General features: G+C 42.6%; 1 protein-coding gene across 4 annotated transcripts in view; it reads left to right on the top strand.

Moving 5' to 3' along the window:
* LOC119401326 (collagen alpha-1(I) chain) overlaps positions 1-21,295 on the top strand; it is a 76,463-nt gene that overhangs the window by 43,390 nt on the left and 11,778 nt on the right. For 3 of the 4 annotated variants that reach the window (XM_049418746.1, XM_037668028.2, XM_037668025.2), the window contains 4 exons: positions 3,493-3,651; positions 4,568-4,725; positions 10,691-10,744; positions 14,415-14,494. In XM_049418746.1, coding sequence (XP_049274703.1) covers positions 3,493-3,651; positions 4,568-4,725; positions 10,691-10,744; positions 14,415-14,494 — 451 coding nt within the window. The remainder of the gene's footprint in view (positions 1-3,492; positions 3,652-4,567; positions 4,726-10,690; positions 10,745-14,414; positions 14,495-21,295) is intronic. The other variant, XM_037668030.2, reaches the window with a different exon arrangement.

Here is a 21,295-nt window from a genome sequence, read left to right as displayed (position 1 = left end):
ACAAATGTATATCCGTTTCACAGTACAAATGGCAACATGTTTGCTAATTTACTTTATTGTAACTGTCAATTTGTTACAACGGTATATCCATTTCACAGTACGAATGGCAGCACATTTGCTGATTTACTTTGTTGTCATCAAAAATTAGTGACAAATGTATATCCGTTTCACAGTACAAATGACATGTTTGCTGATTTACTTTGTTGTAACTGTCAATTTGTTACAGCGGTATATCCGTTTCACAGTACGAATGGCAACACATTTGCTGATTTACTTTGTTGTCATCAAAAATTAGTTACAAATGTATATCCGTTTGACAGTACAAATGGCAACATGTTTGCTGATTTACTTTGTTGTAACTGTCAATTTGTTACAGCGGTATATCCATTTCACAGTACGAATGGCAACACATTTGCTGATTTACTTTGTTGTCATCAAAAATTAGTTACAAATGTATATCCGTTTGACAGTACAAATGGCAACATGTTTGCTGATTTACTTTGTTGTAACTGTCAATTTGTTACAGCGGTATATCCATTTCACAGTACGAATGGCAACACATTTGCTGATTTACTTTGTTGTCATCAAAAATTAGTTACAAATGTATATCCGTTTCACAGTACAAATGGCAACATGTTTGCTGATTTACTTTGTTGTAACTGTCAATTTGTTACAGCGGTATATCCATTTCACAGTACGAATGGCAACACATTTGCTGATTTACTTTGTTGTCATCAAAAATTAGTTACAAATGTGCAGTATAACCTCGTTACAACAGACCTTCATAGTGAAGAGGATTTGGTCTCTTATAAAAGGAGTCTGTACAATCCATGTACTGTTACAACAGACTTTTACGTAAGCACGTAATGAGTCTGTTATAAGAGGAGAGAATAAAAAGTCACAAACATAGTCAAATAACGGATTTATTAAATGTTTTGAAAGAAGCTAGTCAGCTTTGCCTGTACTGTGTGCCGGACAGCTTTAGACACTACACGTGTCTCCATCATGACAAGTGTGTTCATTTCATCTGAAGTCGTGGCCTGTTGTTCAAAATAGTTTTTGAGCCCTTGAATGTAGTCCAACGCCTGAGAAGTTGTCACCTTCTCGGTGACAATCCCTGAGTTGCCTTCTTCAGTTTGTTCTTGTTCTTGCTCAGCATTAGGCGCTTGGCGAATTTGGGCTACAATCTCTTCATCTGTCAGCTGCTCTGAGCTGACCAGGTCATCATCTGCAGTGACCTAATCCGAAAACTGCTGGCTCCCGAAGGCCTCCTCCACAGCTGACCACACACCAGGATCTGGTTGGTCTTCCTGTGGCAAGCAGTCTGTGCAGTCGCTGTCAACTCGAAAACCTGCTTTCCTAAAGCAATTCTTTATGATTCCTGGCTCAATCTGCGCCCATACAGTTGACAGCACCTGCACGGCAAATTTCAGGTCGATCACTGAGTCCCGCTTCTGCTGCATGTCAAAAAGCAAACGCTCAGCAAGGCATGAGCGGTACCGCGACTTCACTGAGTGCACAATACCTTGGTCGATCGGCTGAGCTTTTGACGTTGTGTTCGGTGGAAAGTACGCCACCTTCGTTGCATGAAGCCGGGGAAGCTGCATATGGCTTGAGCAATTGTCCAGGAATAGTATCACATTCCTTTTCTGCTTCACCATCTTGCTGTCAAAGTCGAGTAACCATTTGTTAAAAATATCCTTTGTCATCCAAGCACTTTTGTTGGAGTGCCAGTCCACGGGAACGTGCATATTGCGCATGCACCGTGGTCTTCTCGACTTCCCGATCACCAGGAGTTTTTCTTTCTCGCTCCCGTCCATATTGCAGCAGAAGAGAACGCTAATGCGCTCCTTAGACTTCTTGCCGCCGTGGCATGTGTCATCGCCAAAACAAAAAGTCTTGCCTGGTTTTAACTTATAAAAAAAAAAATGCCGCTTTCATCGGCATTGAATACATCCCGCGGTGCGTAGCCTTCAAGGTGCGCAGGTAGAACATCTGCTAACCAGTTGGCTACAACAGTGTCGTCGACGCTGGCAGACTCTTCAGAAAGGCACTTAAACGCGATGGCATGCCTAGATTTAAATCTGCTGAGCCAGACTTCGCTGCACTGGAACTGTTCTTGGTTAAGAACAACGGCAAGTTGCTCCGTGCGTTTTCGTAGCAGCAGTCCGTTAACGGGTATATTTCGCGAATGGGCGTCACGAAGCCACATCAGCAGGGCCTCTTCAACGTCAGGATATGAAGCTTCGCGGAGCCGGAACCTCTTGGGTTGCAAGTCACCTGAGACTTCCTTCGCCAAGATTGCCTCTTTGGCGTTGATAGTGCTAACAGTCTGCTTCGACAAGCCGTAGGCCACGGCGACGTCCACCTGCTTTTTTCCCTTCTCAACTTGCTCGATGATATCAAGCTTGTCTTTAAGGGAAATCTGCTCGCGCTTCGTCGCTTTGCGACGCATGGCGTTGGCTGATGCGTTCGGCTCCATCGGTTCCATCACACCACGATAACGTCCGCAATGCACAGAGGCCAACAGGATACACAATGACAAACCATGAGGCCAAACAGCCCCAACTGAACAAAGCGAAGTACACGGCGCCAGCAGCGCCTGCGCCGGGCCGAGCATAAGCGTCACTAAACCTTTTATTCCGAGAGGGGCCGCTGCCAAGCGCATGCTTTCTATTTATTTTTCACTTTGACCACAGTTTTATGCAAGTGGTCACTATTGTCCGTTACGAGTCTAAGATTTTTTAAATCTTTTATCTTTATGTTATTTTGACAACATTGCAATCATTGCAAATTATGGCTCGCTAAATGTAACAGAGGTCGAAGTCAGCCTCGGCAGCCAGATCAATCCAAGTCAAGCGCGGCCTCCCCGAAATGGCCGCCACTTGTGTTGACACCGCCGGCGTGCTTTTCCCGTCCTGCAAGTATGCCTAGCAATGTCTGAAATCGGAAACAATTGAATCTCGGATGTCCGTGGTAGAAAAGTCCGCTGTAAAGGAGGCCTGACCACCTTGCTGGCGTCACAATTTAGTCAATTATGTCCGAATGTCCGTTGTACCAGAGTCCGTTGTAAACGAAGCTCAATCAATGGAAAAGATAGGGAGATCAGCATGACGCCGCGAATTGGTACGTAGTATCCGAATGTCCGTTGTACCCGAGTCCGTTGTAACGAGGTTATACTGTATATCCGTTTCACAGTACAAATGGCAACATGTTTGCTGATTTACCTTATTGTAACCGTCAATTTGTTACAGTGGTATATCCGTTTCACAGTACGAATGGCAACACGTTTTCTCATTTACTTCATTATAACTGAAAATTTGTTATATGCATGTTTGTTAATTATGTCCTGGTCTGACTTTTGTTAAGCTCGCGGCCCTTGTGGGTTGGAGTGTCTTGAGAGTTGTGACTCGTGAATCACAAAAAGTGTGAGTGTAGCGAACACTACAACAGGGACAGTTAGTGAGGTGTAAATTGGCCTCTATGCTGCAGGATGCATTTGCCGAAGACCATTGGGACGGCTTCGACGAGAGCGAGCCGTGGCCACCGGGTCCCCACCGTGGGGGTGGTCCCCCGCCCCCCTGGATGGGAGGTCCACCAAGAGGAGGCCCCATGCAACGCCGGCCACCGAGGGGGTTCCCTCCTATGCGGGTGAGCAATTGTGATGCTGGCGTTTGTTTGGCAACATATTTGCTGAATTGTTTTGTGAAAGCGAGTGATGAAGAAGACCATTGAAGCTCTGTAGTATGTCCTTGAATACGAGAGTGCGCTTGAGAATGTCTTGATTCCAACTTCTTAGGGTGTGTTCCAATTCTGGCCCGCGTCGCAAACAGTCTACGCTGACAGCCTAGAGGACAGCATCGAGCCCCATTTGTTCCAGTAATGGAACGTGTCTGTGTGACACATAGGCGACTTGACGCCACCGTACATCGACATAAGAGAGCTAAGGAAAGCAAACGTAATAGTTGTTTCTTTAACTTCTTTTCTGTTCGAATCTACGAAAAACTGAACGTAGCTTAAAATAAGCACGTAAGGAAGCATCTAGTTGGAGGCAGATGACCCAACTGGCAAGATCCAAGCATTCCCCTCAGCCACCATTTTGTTTAGATACCGAAGTAGCCTGCAACATATTTTTTTCCGTTCTGTCTTTGCGAAGCTGTCTTTTTTTTTGCCGGCTACGTAAGAATCGAAATGAGACTTAAATGGCCGCTGTCTACTTGGCTGTCATTTTTTTCTTTTTCTTTTTTTTTTGCCATCTATGGTGAGCATTGGAACACAGCCTCGATACCACCGTGTGAGAGGGGCTCGACCAAATGGGACTGCAACCTAAGAAAGTAAAGACAATTTAAGAAAGTAAAGTTGGGTCACGGACCCCTCGTCCCTTCATAATTGGCACCCATGAACTGCAATAACTTTCGAATGCTTAGGTCAGCAGTCATTAGACAATGGTTGTATTCTTTGAGAGATCACACATATCTTGCTTTTGGGGGGGGGGGGGGTGCGGTCAGACATTGAACAGTGTTGGAGTGATGATGACGGTAGTGTGTATGGGCTGTGCACTATCCAGGGTGAGCCTCGTGGAGGGATGAGAGGACGCCCCATGCCTCCGCCGGGTGGTTGGGACATGCCCGAGTGGGGACCCCCGCCCCCCTGGGGGGGGCCCATGCGTGGAGGGCCTCGGCCGCCCCCTCCGGAGTGGAGACACCGCCCGATGCCACCACACATGTGAGCCTCCAGCTGCCCCCCAGCTGCCCCCCCGAATGGCTGCTGTAGAATGGCGTCACCAAGTTTCTTTTCCCTTGATGTTTTTCTTTTTGGTTGCTTTTTTCAATCATTCCAGTTTTTCTCGGGTTGCTTTCTTGAAAAAGCCCAATCCTTTAGTTGAAACACAATACTGAAGCTGCATCCGTTACTGGTAACTTTGGCTGCTTGCCATACCTTTTATTGTTCTACAAAGGTTCGTAGAATTGTATCGGCAAGTATCACCACCATCATGCTTTATACGAGACATTAATAAACAAAACGTGAACTTTTAGATGGATGCTGTTGTTTGACTGGCCGCGAAAACTTTCATTGCAGCCTCGGAACTAAAGGAAGTCTTGCCGAACTCGAAGAAAAAGAAAAGCGCTAGGAACGAGATTAAGTTGAGCGGAGACAGTCGTGGAGCTCGCCTTTCATCTCGTCCTTATCGCAGCTTTATTTCTTCAAGTTCAGTAATGAGCGAACCTGACCCAATCCAACGTGGTAATTAAGTATTAAGGCACTTGCAAGTCGTTTGTTTCATTCTGGTTTCATTTTGTGGCATTTACATTGTGAAAGAAAACACACCATTAATCTTTGCACCGTAACTACATCGTCATTTCTCATGTACTGGCCCTTGTTTGGTTCGTATGATTGGAAATCCTGTTAGCCCCGAAATGTCTTCTTTAAAGAAGTACTGACACCATTTTTCGAAGATGAGTTTACTCTACCATACAAATCTCCTGTATCTCCGACAAATCTCTGTCACGTGAGCACGTGACGTCAAGCTCACACCGTGTTGTCACGTCAGGGTACAGTAGGAACCGAAACTAGCCTTTAAGAACTGTAATTACTTTTCCAGGGTGCACTCAAAGTACATTTTCTAGGCTCTTGAGGGCTTGGCCTTTCATTCGACGCAAGAAATGATAGCTGAAAATTTTCGTGTCAGTACCCTTTACAAATGCGGTTAAAGGTACGCTAGAGAGAAAAATGATTTTTCTTGGTATTAGTAAGTTACCCTTTCACAACAGCAAAAGCACCTCTCTCACCATGAGAAGACGTTTTGTAAGCGAGAAAATGCAGGGTGGTGACACGCCACCTTCAGGTTTCCGCACCAATCGCCAGGACGTTATTTTGATGTCGTCTGCTCAGGCCTACATTGTTCTTAATCATAAGTGTGAAGTACTTGTCAGCCAAGAGGGCTAGACTCTTGTACCAAGGTGCAGGAGATTTTGTTGAGCTAATGCAGCCAAAACGCTCAAAAACACTTCGATATCTGTGACGTCACGCTAACATTCATGCGCAGAAATTTTGGTACGAAACTTAAAATCAATTTGAGTTTTCATTTTCTTTTTCTTTTTTTTAAAATAAACTTATGATGATAAACCAACTGGAGAAGAGTTTTCAAAGAATAATTTGTCTAAACTGATCCATCATTTTAACTTTAGTGTCATTTAACAACTGCAGTTAAACAACTTCGTTGCTTGAAAATCGTCGCGTGGCATTTTACTAATGGCTGCAGCTTATTTCGCTTGATGCTTCCTAGTAATGTAAGATGCCGCGGGTGCTCCCATCAATAACCTACTGCAGTGTGTAATCTGCACCACCAGTTTCTACATCCGGATATGTTTAAAGGCACCTCCAACTTGGGGCTAATAACAGCATACAACCGTGCTCAAATTTTTGTAAAGCCTAACTGGCACATTTTTTACTGAGCAACATTGCGGAAACAACTTATCTTTGTGTGTTCATTTGTCGCTGTGAGGCAATATTGCTGTAACCCAGATTGCGTTGTGGTTAAACAGTCCCTGAAAGCAAAATTCACTTACAGTCGCCGACCATTTATTCGGACTCGACGGGAACCGCCGAAAAGTCTGAATAATCGATAGTCCAAAAAAAAAAGGATTCACCAGAAAAGGTACCTTTGTTGGCCCAGCGGTGAGAAAAAGCTTGTCAATGCGTGTCTGTACACATGCACGTTTACGTGCGACCAAGTCGGCTTGTATTTCAGCCATTGTTTGGCCACTCCTATGGGTCGGCAATAGCACTGCAACAGCTTATGCTAAATTCGCATTTGATGGCTGTGGCGTGGGAGGTGCATCATCACGGCAGTCACTGTCCACATGCGCTGGTTCGAGTAGCTGACGGATGATTTCATCGCCCAACTCAGCGAAAACTCCCAAGCAACTTCGGATTGAGATCGGCCGCCTTCCACCCTGGCAAATAACTGCTGCTTTTTTCGCCATCGTGAGGGCCTTGTAGTTGCCACATTTTTTTAGTTGCGACGGCGCACATGGAACGGGCGGTGTCGGAGCAATTTCAGCAGATCAGATTTCGCACGCCAAGCAACAAACTAGGGAGCGAGACGAAACGCTCGGGACGCAGATCAAGCCTAGCCACAGAAACATCTGACAACGCAAACCCTCAAATGCCAAAAGGGAACGACGTTGGGCTAGTTGATGTTGTAGCGCTTGTGTTGTCATAGTCGCACGCGCTATCATTCACCTCAAATGTCGCACCGAGCCGATTCCGATCTTGGCTTGGCATGGCCTGCTGTTTGGCAGTGGCAGCCGTTCAATGGATACTTGACAGGCTAAAACCAAAAGGCAACCGTTATGTGTAGCCAACAGACATAGCCTTCGAAATCGGTAATTTATGCGGATTTTGACGCTGGCACGATCTCTCTAGTGCCATGTTTCAATGCTGGCAACCTAGCAAAAATATTGTAAACATTGCTAACAGCCTGTCATGGCATTCAACGTCGCACTCGATCAGCCAGCTGGAGTCTGAAAAACCGGATGTTGCACTGTGGGGTGTCCGAATTTTCGGTCATGAGTTTACATTACTTCAGTGGGACGAGCTGCGGTGCCACGATGGCGTCCGAATAAATGAGCATGTCCGAATAAACGGTCGGCAGCTGTATTCCTCTAAGTGGTATTTATGTGTTTTGAATAGATGCTGCAAATTGAGGGCAGGGAAGAAATTTGTGCTATAATAAATACCTTATTGTTGTAACACACAAATCATGTCTCGCTTAAGTAAAACAGGCTACTACCATATTTTCACGATTCTGACGCGCACTTTCTTTCAGTAAGTGTAGCCATCATTTTGTGCTTGTTACAGGCAGATTAAAAAGCAAAACTGGCATCAAGTTACTTTTTTAAGTTTTCCGAACATAAAATTATCTGCACGTTACTATCGGGAGCACGCTAGAATCGTGCAAATACGGTAAGCGTAGAGTGTACTGAACAACGTCCACTATGCAACTACACACCTCATACGTGGTAAACCATTCGCTACATTTAAAAGTGCAAATTATGCAGTGAACAGAACAGTGACAAAAAGAGAAATTGGATGCGTAGTAGCGCACTGTGTGATAGTGAAGTCGGGTTCTTGAAAAAAGCAATGAACACTGGTATTGCAAACACTGGTAGTGCTATATTTTTCCATTAACAAATGTTTAGAATAGTTTAGAAATGTTTAGAATAGAATAGTCAGAATTTCCAGTTTTCTTAACTAGTAAGTCTATGTCTGGACAGGGCATTAATGGTGTGCATAATCATATCTGAAAGTGTTTGCCAGCCTTTACCTATCCAACTCACTGTGTTAAACCCTGTAGGGTGACCTATGAAGAACTGTCTGTAAATGCATCAAATTTACGTAACATTTCGAGGCACTCAATATTATATTGCAACAAAATTAATCTAGTATATTTATTTAGTTGTTTATAATAATTGATCTTACTTAAATTGTAATTAAAGAATAATTTATCCTGAAGTCATTCATGTTCTCTCTTTGCATAAATAAAATCTAATTTCAGACTAGAAATATAATGTAATTTTGTTTTCAATTATATTAATTTCACGTGAAGAAAAATTGCACTTTTGATGTGGCTTGTAGAAAGCAGCACATGGCACGACTCGTTAAACATGTCAGTGCCTTCAGCAAAGCAATAATATGCCACAGTCGAATGCAAAATGAGGTTAAATGAAGACATGTTTATTACACAGGAGGTTCGATTAATCCAGACCTCACTGTATCTTGCTCTTTCCTAGCCCCTAGGCGACAACTAGCAAAAACAAGTTGTGTACACAGGTGTGTACAAAACACCTCAAATAGTTGAGCAAGAATGGGGTTAGGTAATGTCCTTGCATATACGCAGGAAGAGCTCGCAAGCCAATGTTGGGATAATGCAGTAAGTTGCCAAGAGCCGACATGCTTTGTAACTTTTTATACACGCGGGCGTTCTTACTACTACAGTCGCCTCCCATTAATTTGACCCTTGAGGAAATTCAGGATAGGGTCAAATTAACTAACAGCAGCAGAATGAGTGAAGTACAAGGCTTTTCATAATCGCTTGAAGTACTAATCTAGTCCTGAATCGCCAGTCTCAAAGTACTTTTCCTCTTAATGCATGAAGGTAAGAGAACTGGCACGTTTAAAACCTGTGTCAACAAGTTGCAGCGTGAAATGAGCTGGAATTATTCAATGGTTTCTTGGCTCGAAAGAGCGTTGGTCACTAAAGGATAAAAATTAATTTTCAAATCAAATTTGGTAGTCACTGCGCAGTGCCTTGCAAAGCGCTGGGCAGCATCTACTGAATTTTTCGTGTTTTCTAGCTTTTGGCAACTGTTGTGCATGCAAGGAAGCATCATGGAAGTGTCATTCTTTATAGTTCAATCTAAACAGTATTTCTATCCCTTGGGTTCTTGCCAGAGTTCTAATTTTGTTCAAATCAAGCCAAAGGTGTGATTAACCGTGGTCGAATTATTGGGAGTCGACTGTACACGTCACTGCTAGAATTGCTTTTGTGAAGAATGTGAATGGGCATATAATAAAGCTTTAGAAGTGTGCCATTCCGACACGTAACATTATGTACTGTGCATGAAATACGCACATTATGTACCATTACAATAAAGCATTGACTCTTGGGGCATCACACTGCAGAGATTGCAGACAGCAAGATGTGCCTCTGTACAGTCCGTGAGGCTGCTTTTGGGGTGGGCGATCTGTGTATTGTGTGACAAAATGTCAGCAGGCAGTGTTTTGTCGATAAGCAGTCACTTGTGGTAGTGGAATAAGTCCTTATGAGGGTCATTTTCTAAAGCCTCGTAATGCGGCAAATGACATGGACACCAGGAACGTACGACGACGCACAGCGCTGTGTGTTGTGTGTTTTTTTCTGGTGTCCATGTCCTTTGCTACGCTACAACGAAGCTTTAGAAAATGGCCCACCACCAACAAGCCCACGTATTCACCCTTTTCAGGGCTCAGCATCACGTCATGGGTCTAATCATATCTTCTCAACAAGTGGAGTAGACAGCCCTCTCCTTATTTACAACTAACACTTCATCCATCTGTAGTATCCCTGCTACCAGTTATTCTCGTGACAACTCTCTTGTCACGAGACCAGCCTTTTGCTACCACTGGAGGAGAAAAATCGGTATAGCCTACGGAAAACCCCTGCATATGCTGTAATAGTATTGACTTGTAGACTGGCTACCTTTTGAGCTTAGCATTTAGGTTTCTGAGAAGTACCTGTTTGACAAATACAGGGCACCATCTTGGGGCGCCATAGTGCACAGAAATGGCAAAATTAAGTTGCATCTACAAACTAGTTGCAGGGCCTTAAAGGGCTAAGGTGAACTGTAATGAACGTTGTAGCACGCAGTGCACGTCTGGCAATACATGGTACTGCCTTCACCAAAGCGATAGTGTGTACCAAAATATTTCACTCACAAGTGATGTAAAAGAACTTTAGTTAACTAGAATATTTAATTTACCATGGTCTATTCCTTGCCAATAGTGCACAGAAATGGCAAGACTAAGTCGCGTCTCCAAGCTAGGATGCCGTGCCGTTCAGTGCTAGGGTGAAATGGTGATGAGCTTCGTAGCGCGCGTTGCATGTCTGGCAACATCGGTAGAGCACTGGGTACCCTGGGCAACGCAGGTACCCTGACGAGCCACCGTTCGACTGGGATCGGCGGCCGCAGCCGCCCCCCTGGTGAGTCGGCGGCTGCCCGTACGCCGATCGTGCTGCCCGGATGGCCAGCCACGTGCCCGAGCCGTTAGGCGTGCTCGTCGTGTGCATGCAGGCAGTGCTTGTGCTGTGCTCCGCCGGAGTTGTCATCGTTTGAGCGTGGCTTCATTTTTTTTTTTCTTTGTTCCCTCGCTCCTCCATTGCTACGCTCCCCTGCTAACTTCTCTCCCCACATCTGTTGATTCTCTGTATTTTTCTTTTCTTGCAATCAAAGTATTCTGTCCCGCCCTTCATCGTAGTGTTGTGCTCTTCTAAAACTGCATCCTAGCATGTCTTCTCTGATGTTGGCGATGCTGCCAGCGCCCATTGAGAGTTAGTGGCATCCAGACGGTACGCGGTGTGCATTGCTGTGCAAACCACAGGGCCTGAGTTAAGCTAACTTTTAGAGTGATAGTTCCGGAAGGAAGTATTGTGAAGAGCCTGTTTCATTCTTCGAGTTTTGACGGGTATTTCCACTGGCTAGATTTCTTTTTTTTACCGTGGCACGCAGTAGTTCGTTTCCTAGTACTCAGTCTGAATTGGATTCACATTATAATGCTTTCTGTTTGGCATTTTAATGGCAGCATTTCCCCGCAGTTTCAATTTAATGCTTGAAATCTCCAAGAAGCCGCATTTCAATTCTAAAATTTTTGGACAGTTAAGGCAGTTTTTTTATTATATAAATATCAGCACCCCTACATTTTGCTTCTTCATATGATAGATGTGTTTAATGTTACGGATGCACCACTAGCTTTCAACGACTAGATTAATTCGACAAGCTTTTTAAGCAGTCCATGCAGCTGCATTAATGGCTGTGAAATGGCTCGAGTGCTTCACTGACAAAAAAAGCTCAACTTACAGTTGGCAAAAAAGTTCTGCGAGACCCACGTGTCACTGGCCGTCTTGCTGAGCCGATACTACAACAAGAGTTACGAGACTGCTTAAAATGAACATTGCCAATTGGTGCACCAGCAGCCCCACCATTAAAGAACACACTGCAAAGGTTTTAGCTGGCAATGTTCTGCGCGTTGGATAAGCCCTGAAATCATTTGAGCACAAAGTGAAGTGCTGCATTATCTGTTGTAATAACCATAGTATTTCAGTGCCACGGCAAATCTGTAGTAATTCTGTATTAATACTATCTCTAGTAATCTCAGGTGTAGTAATATCTGCAGCAGTCTTGTCCGTAGTAAACTCCGTAGTAATTTTGTTCGTAATAATTCAGTGCTGTAATAATTTCATAGTAAAAACATCCGTGGTAATTCAATGCAAAGCATGCTGTTAATAGGTCATTCAAGTGGCTACTTTAGGATTCAAATGACTTCCTGGAATGTACAACTGTATTGCACGTTGCCTTAATGTATTGTGCAGCTGTTGATGGGATTTCCAATGTGCTCTTGCATGAGCCTTCTTAACTTTCTTTCACGCATGATCCTTTATGCTCGTTTCAATGTTGGTGCCAATTGCGTGGTGGTGTGAATCTCTCCGGGTGCATGTGGTTAACAAAACCTGTCAAGGTGCTGAGACTCTGGTATGCGTGTAATCGTTCACTTGTATTGGCTATGCTTGAAATGTCGAAGGTGTGCTTTTATGCAGGAAGGGCGTTTGTATGCATGATCCTTTTAAAGCTTTTGCATTGCATTTTGTCTGGAAGCAGCTTACTCTTGCGTGTAGACTTGTAACAGGCGCGTTTGGAAGTGTGGAAGACTGTGCAATGTTTCCGCAACATCATGGGAAGTTGGCAAGTCATGTTTTGCGTACTGGACTTCTAGGTGATGGGGGAAGGGAACGCACATTGGCAAGAGTAGGCAGGGCATGTGCTTCAGTGTTCTAGAGCTCTTAAGGCACAAATGAAAGAAAGTTGAAAGGTAGTGTAAACTGATGTCATCAATGCCACCATACCTGATCTGGTTGGCTTACTTGAGCACTGTAAGTAACGGAGTTTTATTGCACGGTATAAGGTGTACAACATGTTCCAGCACTTCTATTTCTTTCTCTCATATGTGTGCCTTTGGAATCTTCCTTTAGCAATCTGTTGATTGATTTTTATTTACTTATGCGATTTGCAGTAGGGCACTCTTCACCGACCTCAAAAACAACAACACTCAAGCGGGCCTTGTTTACACACTTTTTCTGGGTCCTACAAAATTGCGAAGCTGTTCTTGATCGTGCTTGCATGAAATTTAGACATTGCAAGTGCATAATGTTATACGCTTGCATATATAGGTATAATGTATCTGCATGAATGTATATCTATCATGCAGCAATGCTTTGCACTTTGAGACCTCTTTTAGGTGCAAGTGATAATTGCACCTTCACAGTGAGTGTTGTCACTGCCAGCTTTTCAACTTGCACCGTCCCACCAGATTCGTGTTTTCACCACACTTCGGTTTGAATAGCTTATGTATAGAGCAAGCAGCATAAAAACACTGGAGTCTAGGGTACGCATTATCAAATCAGTCAACTGTATTAATCAGCTAATAATGTGTCTCTTGGCCTTGGCTGTCATTCAGAACAGAGTTTATAACTTCATGGTAAACTTCCACCAAATTCATTTGCTTTGCGGATGAGAGCATCTTGATTGTGAACTTTGTTGGTATGTGCAGCAAGTTTCATGGTAAAGGAGAGCAGTCCTAGTTAGTGAGACAAAGAAACAGGCTAGTCTGGTTGAGTTGTGGCTTAACTAGCTGCTTTTTTGTTTCCTTAGACCCTGCATTACAGATTTTTTCCTTGGCAGCATCAGCTCGCAACATTCCAAACACTGTTTTGCCTTGTCACGAATATCATGCTCCACAACATTGATGAAATAGCATTTATTCTGCTGCAACTAGGCAATAGGGGTCAAGCGCTTTGGAGTTTCCATGTATTTTAACATCACCAGGCAGGCGACACATGGACGATACTGTCTAATTTGCTGTCCACATACACATCTATCATTTGATGGTCACTGTGCCACAGTGTGGGTGGAACAGTACCATTTCTTCAGAGTTCTTAAATTGTATCATTTGCAAAACTCCATTCCGAAACCCAAACATGCCTGTAGACAAATTTGCTGAGGATGGAAAGCTGACTTGCCACCTGGGAGCGATAATGGACAACACACTATGTTGTTGCACGAGTTGTCATGGCAAGCATGAGGCGAAGTACTTTCAAGAACTATAAAAAGATCTGTGGCCACAATATCGTCTTCAAAAAAGTTAAACATAAACCCACGGCTCACTTTATCAAGCATGCCGCGTTCTGACACATAAAAGTATCATTTATTAGTTCGTTTTTTTTCGCCTACAGGTGGCACTGCAATCAGCAGGCCTCCGCAATTTCAGCCAATGGCATGTCTGCATTTTGACACAAGGTACCAACTCGTGCAATTGAAGAACTCTGGCACTTCCCATCTTAACAAAATACAGTGTGCGCTCATAAGGTCAGCCGGTGTTGTCGTTATCGCATACACATATTTTGCCAGATTTCCAAAAGTGCTGTGGCGCAACGCTGAGGGAGGGGAGGTGGTGGGCACACTAGGAAAGGTTGGGATGGGATGGAAGCGAGCCTTCTTCCTCTCTTCTCTTCTCACTGATGCTTGTCCCCTCCTGTGCGCGCGTGCGTGTGTGTGTGTGACGCTCTGTTCCTCTTCTTCTGGGGGGCTAACTCTGGCCAGGGCAGAGGAGCCGCCAGAAGCACCGTGGGAGCCCGAAGTGATTGACTACGGTCACCGGCCAGCTGACCTGCCTGGAGGAGGTAAAGCCAAGTAGCAGCCGGCCATCGTTGCGAATAAAGGGCCTCTCATGTATGTTGTCTACCAGCACAGAGAGACGCTGTCTTCCCTCGGGCCCCCTCTGCGGCCACGCCCATTTGCATGGAGTTGCCAGGCAGAGGGGGGGCAGCGCGGGGGGGCCTGTGCCTCTGGCACTTGCCCCCCGCCTCGTGCGGCGTCCGTTTGCGGGCATCCGTGCCGTGCGAGTCGTCTCTTAAGAGACCCTAAAATACCCAAGAATCTATAATTTGAGAGCACTCGAAACTGAGGACTGAGCGCGATACTGAGATACGCCACCACTGTACACATTCGCAGCTCTTATTATCTTCCACTGAAGGATAAAAAAAAATATTGTCAGTTAAATGCTTAAGCAATTTGTATGGCAGTATGCGGTCATACCATATACAATAATGCCCAGTCATGCAATGCACCATCTTATGGTCGAGTAATATCCAACATGTACCTTCATTGTATGCTAGTATAAGCGCTAAGATTTCTATAATTGTGTCGTTAAATCTAACTTTTGTTTGTTCTATCGTTTTACTGTGTTACCATGCAAACAAACTTGCACCAGCTTAATTGAAGGAATCCTTGCTTGCTGTTGCAGCGTATTAGCATAGAGCAGACTTCTTCTGAGATGAACGTGAGGGAACCTTAAAAGTCATTGGTCTTATATTGCAGCCACTAATCAAAGGTTCCCGATAAATTTGCCCATATCATAGTTTAGTGTTCATTAATGCAGTTTTCCTTGAAAGGGAGTCATTTGCATTATAAAACATAGCTTCCGTTGCAAATAAATATTAAAGTGCAAATATAAATATCAGGTTGCCTTCATAAATGTAACGTTATCAATATTTAATAATAATAATAATAATGTTTATTTCTCATCAATACATTTGATGAAGGATAGCGGCAGTATAATCATTAAAGGGACACTAAAGAGAAAACTTTTTTTTTTTTTCGCTTTGGTAAATTACTCTTTCACAATGCCATGAGCGCCACTCTTGCCACGAGAAGTCACTTCATAAAAAAAAGAAAATGCACGTGCAAAGCCCTTACCAACTCTCCATGACATCACTACATGATGCTTCAGAGGTAAAAAATTCATTGAATTGTGTTCTATTTCCTTATAATTTCTGTGACACTTGCTATTGCTAGCAAGTGTTGCAAAGTTTGCAAAGTTTCAGACAAAAGTCTGAAATTCGTTATAGTGCAAAAATAATAAAAAAACTTCCTCTAGTGGTAACGAACCTTAATAGAACTTTTAATGAATAATTTATCGGGCTAAGCCAATTCAGTGTTTTGCTTTAGTGTCCCTTTAACAATGCGGTGCGTTTGTGTACAGTGGTTTAAAGTCACACCCGTAGTCAAGTCAGCAAAATAAATTTCATCCGCCACAACTTAATGATTTCTGTCTACGACAAACTTTAACAGAAGCTGTCTAGATGTGTAAGTTTAATTACATAGCACTAAATGCCACGTGCAATGGCATTCATACAAGCTGTAAAAGCACTGAGCGATAAATTTCTAGAAAGGTAACATGTACAAGACATGTGAAAAAGCACTTGCATTTTAGAACTCGTAATGCAAAAACCAAAGCTCGGGATACTACAAAATTTTTTATCGAGCCTGGCGCAAGAGACAAGCTGTGTCTAGGAACATTAAGCTATTAAAATTTTCTGCGCTTTAACTGAAATTAATTGGCACCCTGACGGTATGTACAAGTTAAAGGGACTGACAACTGGCCAGCATGCGTGCAAATGGAAGCCAGGTCCTGGTGGAAATGAAAAAAAAAAAAAAAAAAAAACAACGGGAATTATAGTGACAGATTCAGGCATCCTTTTTTTTTTGATTGGAGTAGGATTTGCATTTTTAAATCGTGTTTAAAAGTCTCAAAAAGACGGCATGTGCTCAAAATTGCAGTGTGCATATTACCATCCATCCCCCCTCAAGCTGTACTGCTTACGAAGTAAAAAAGATTTCAAGCTGAGAAGCGACCCTGCCTTCGCGGCAAGTAGTAGAACATGTTGAGCCGTGGTGCATTTGCGCGGAGCGCACACATGCACAGCAAACTGCTGCACACAAATACAAACCGCTCTCGCGCTCACTTTTCCCTGTTTGCAGCAAGTCTTGTCTGCATGCGACTTCACAGTTGCCGCAGATCGAAAAATTTAATGATAAATGCGTCACGGCATTTACCGCATTACCATTCTGTGATTAGACATTTTGGCTTGTAAGCTCTCCATAAAAATTGGTTGTCTGTCCCTTTAACGTAAAAATATTGTGTTGTAGTGCGACTATATGCTTTCCGAGATCTGGCCACTCGACGGAGACCGCTATAAGTGATTTTGGACTCTTCGGACTCCTTGCATGGAAAAAAAATAAAAAATCCTGTGTGGTACGCCATTGACACAAGTAACTTGCCTGGCTGTCTATGGCCATACTTTGCGTTTGTCATAACTGCAATAAATTGCATTGCACACGCCTCTTGTGTTCTTGAAGATAGTTTCAGAAGTCGTCGGTCGCCGATTAGTGACTGCCATAAAGGCACATTAATAACATTTAGCGTGCACTTTGCAGCTGCTGAAATTATTACTTACGTATTCTGATAACATCGAATGTAGTGGCTAACTAGTTGGTCTCGTATCTTCTCTAGCGGTATTAGTTAGAAAATTAAGTACTGGGCACCTGAAATTAACATAACTTCTTAATTGCTAAGCAGCCCTGGTTTACTAAAATTGTAGAGACTTGTCATGTTATCCATAGCATTAGTTGTCCTTATTTCGTAAAACCTAGAAACTTCGAGATCACTCCGAAAAGGTCATCCTTAAAATTGTGCTCTTTAAGTCATCGTCTGATAGTTAAGTTTGCTGAGAGATCTTGAGCAGTTAAAGAAACATATGGATGATTAAAATAATTTAACTTATTGGTAAATGAGATAATCTTGAACGTTTAATGTAATGTTTAAGGTAATCGAATGATTATAGCTGTTCAATTAACAAGAATCTATGCATTTTTAGTTTTTTCAAGATAAAAAAAATATAAATTAAAACTAAGTAAACTTCAAGGGTTGTGGTATTTGGTAACAATGTTTCAGTGCCCTAGCCAATAGTTGAGATGTAGAATCCATGCTCCATGTCAGCAGTTTCGTGCAGTATTGCAGACAGTGCAATTTAAGCTGATTGGCTTGCCTGTTGCACTTTCTCATGCACTGGTGTGTCTTGTTTGTCAATACGTGTATTGGCTTTTTAATTATTTAACGTTTTCTTTTGAATATAATTTAGTGAGCTTTAGGAAATAGTTGCTGGAGGACTTTAAAATGTAGAAACGAATGAGGGCAGCAGAGTAGTTCGATATGGCAGCTGATAGAATGCGTAAAATTTCGAGATTTCTTTGACCTGTAGATAATTTGATTCATGAAGTGACTAAATCACCATATAAAGCCTCCCTGCCATTTTAAGGCCAACTACAATGAAATCTTGGGCCATTTAAGAGGCCTAGTTTTGCATAGTGTAGATATACAATAGCTTCCATGCAAAATATTATTTATGAAGTGTCACTAGATTCATAAAAAAGTCTTATATAAAGATATGTATGTTAACGAAGCTGAAATGTAGCATATTGAAAATTGTGGAGCATGTCATTTGATAACCACAATGGAGGAATGCATGTTTGTGTTATTTAAGGGCTGCTAATAAGAATAACTAACTGAATGCCTTGCAACACTACATAGATTAGCTCAGCGGTGAATGCTGCTAATCTGATAACTAAATTGATTGAAATTGAATTTCTTTGTAGTTGGCCTTTAAATGGTAACACCAACAGCTTTACTGTGATGGTGTACTGCATGCAACTATCCTGTACTGTTATGCAAGGTTATCACTGTTTGGTGAAGGGAGGATTCACGGTGCACAAGTTTTTAGCTGTGCTGCGGTAGTGCTGCATGGAATTAACTGAGGTGGGGCATGGAAATTATGCAGCTGCAAAGTGAAGGTGGTGATATTATTGCCTCTGCTAGTAGGTCAAGTACGACTAAAACCTAGGGCTAAACTTGGTGTTAGTACTGCCACTGCTAGTAGGCCAAGTAGGAAAGAACCTGGTGTAAACCTGGTGGTAGTACTGCCTCTGCTAGTAGGCCAAGTAGGAAAAAAAACCTGGGGCTAGACCTGGTGGTAGGACTGCCTCTGCTAGTAGGTCAAGTATGAAAAAAACGTGGTGCCAGTATAACCACTAAAGCCCCGGAAGTTTGCTGGGAGGATCATCTTCCTGTTGTGGAAGTGGATCTACTGGAGCATTATTAAAACATTGTAGTCCTATGTGGGCTGCTGAAAGCACATTTGACAGGCCCTATAGAATTTTAATTGTTTGAGTCATTACAAGAACAAACTGTTTTTAAGGGAGTACTGCCATATATTTATGTAAAGTCCTAGAAATTATCATCTATGTCTTGTACCTGAAACAATGACAGCACGTATGAAGATTGGGATATGTAATATTTTAATTCAACACTAAAGTTGGGTTTTGTAAACTCTGATCCTGGTGTCATTGACACAGTGATAACATAGGGAAAATGTTGCTCAACCACAAAGATAAGAATAACCGAGAGCTGGGCTAGTTGGTAAGTACTCGTTCTAAAAAGACAGGGCGTGCAAACACGGACACAAGGAAGAAGTCAAGACACCACAAACGCCGGCGTTTGTGGTGTCCCGACTTCTTCCTTGTGTCCGTGTTTGCACGCCCTGTCTTTTTCGAAAGAACACAAAGATAAGTCTAGGTATGAGAACATTGTTCATAAAAAGTGAAAAGGGCTGTAATCATTTTTTCTAGCTGTACTCAGATATGGAAAATTTCGTAAATCCAGAAAAAAAAAATCCTCAATTTTATGCCCTCATTACGATTATAAGGCGTGCCATAACTAGGGAATCTGGATTGTGTTGTAAAAAAATGGGGCACTTTGGCGATTTCCAGTAGTATGTTTTAAGGCATAGGGGGTTGAGACTTTTGCTTAAAAAAAAAGAAAAAGTATAAATTTTTATGTCAGTACTCCTTTAAAATGTTTTCTAAATGCATGAATTAGGAAGGAAAAGATACTGCATGAGCATTTAAAATAAAATCTAGCCTAGTGTTACTTTTTGGTAAAAAATAATTGTAGCCACATATTGATCACACAGTATTTATGATGTAGTATTAAAGAGTATGTGGCAAGCGTATTTTTTACGATGCCTTGTTTTGGTACCATAACAAGCACATTTTTGTGCCTGGAAGATGCTCCTCGCATGCAACTTATCATTTAGGCTTCTGGCACCTGGCAAAGGTATAAGCAACTAAGCCAGCACTCCAGAACTTGGAGCGTGCTCAGCGTGCTTTCACATAAGTCAGTAGAGTAGTCGACAGTAGGACATCATCAATGCGCAAGTTTTGGTGATGCAATTCTTGGCAGTGTATCAGTACTTCCAGTGAAGAGGCCTTCATTAGGGGGCTTCGCATAGGAATGCCTTTAAGTTGTATCTGCCGAGCATCAAACTACGAACATCGGATTAGGCCCGATACACATAGCCAACAAACTCTCCACGTTCACGGCATCTGTAACGAGACTGTTTTATCACCTCTTCCTCTTCAAAAACGGGACAGTGGTGACGATTGCAACATTCTGCCATTTTTTTTTTAGCAGAAGCAGACGATGAAAAGGCCGTCTCGTGACAAATGCCGACGATGTGACGATGACTGAGAATTTGATGGCTGCGTGAACTTGGCCTTAGGCCTTAAGTTTCAGATTGTAACGCAACAGTACAGCTCTTCTTGGCAGTTGGACCTCAACGCCTGTCATCGTGAGTTGCTGCGCTAGTACACAGAAAAATGCATCTGCACTTGCACAAAACGGTGCTTGCCAAAGCTGTCCTGCCCTCTTGTACACCTGTACAGAATGGTCATTGACCAGTCATTATGTACAGGTGATCGAGGGCCTGAAAAAAAATAAAGACAAGTACCACTCTAAAAGTGCTGGCGAAGCATGACTGGAATGCTGCAAGGCTGCCTTAAAGGGACACTAAAGAGAAGAACTATTTTTCTCATATTAGTAAATTGCGATTTCACAATACCAAAAGCATTACTCTACAGTTCTCGCACCAGCTTGCCATGACATCATAGATTTTGACGCCGTCTGCAAGGGCCTACATAATTGTTTGTTAGTAAAAATTTACATTGTGTTCTAAGGGACACAGAGTTTTAATGTAGAAAGTTTCATAAAATGGTCATTGAACCAACATGGCCAAAATACGTAAAAAGACAAAGTCCTGGCATCATTATTAACATTAATGGCCTGAAGTTTCAGTGCGATATTCAAACATGAAATTTTAACCTCAATTTTCTCTTCTAATAATTAACCTTTTTTAATATAAGTGGTTAAAACAACCTCCTCTGATAGTTCACGCGTAAAATGCAAATATAGGTGGTGATGTCGTGCTGTCTCCGCACCAGCTTGCCGTGACGTCGTAGATTTTGACACCATCTGCTAGGCCTGCATAATCGTTTGTCACTAAAAAATTAATTTTATTGTGTTCTATGCTAACAGAAGTCTTAACATGGCAAGTTTCAGAAAATTTCATTTAACTAGTGTGACCAAAATAGGCAAAATGACTTGGGAATTCCTGACATGACACTGACATTAACGTGCTGAACTTTCGATGCAAAATTAAAACATGAAAATTTAACCTTCATTTTCTCTTCTAATAGTTAACCTATGATGGTGAAATGAACGACATTAAAGTTCTGAGAGAAAAATTTAT

Source organism: Rhipicephalus sanguineus, chromosome 8, assembly GCF_013339695.2.
Source record: "Rhipicephalus sanguineus isolate Rsan-2018 chromosome 8, BIME_Rsan_1.4, whole genome shotgun sequence".
NCBI lineage: Eukaryota > Metazoa > Arthropoda > Arachnida > Ixodida > Ixodidae > Rhipicephalus > Rhipicephalus sanguineus.
The sequence above is the reverse complement of the archived record's forward strand: the minus strand, read 5'-3'. Positions and strand labels throughout refer to the sequence as shown.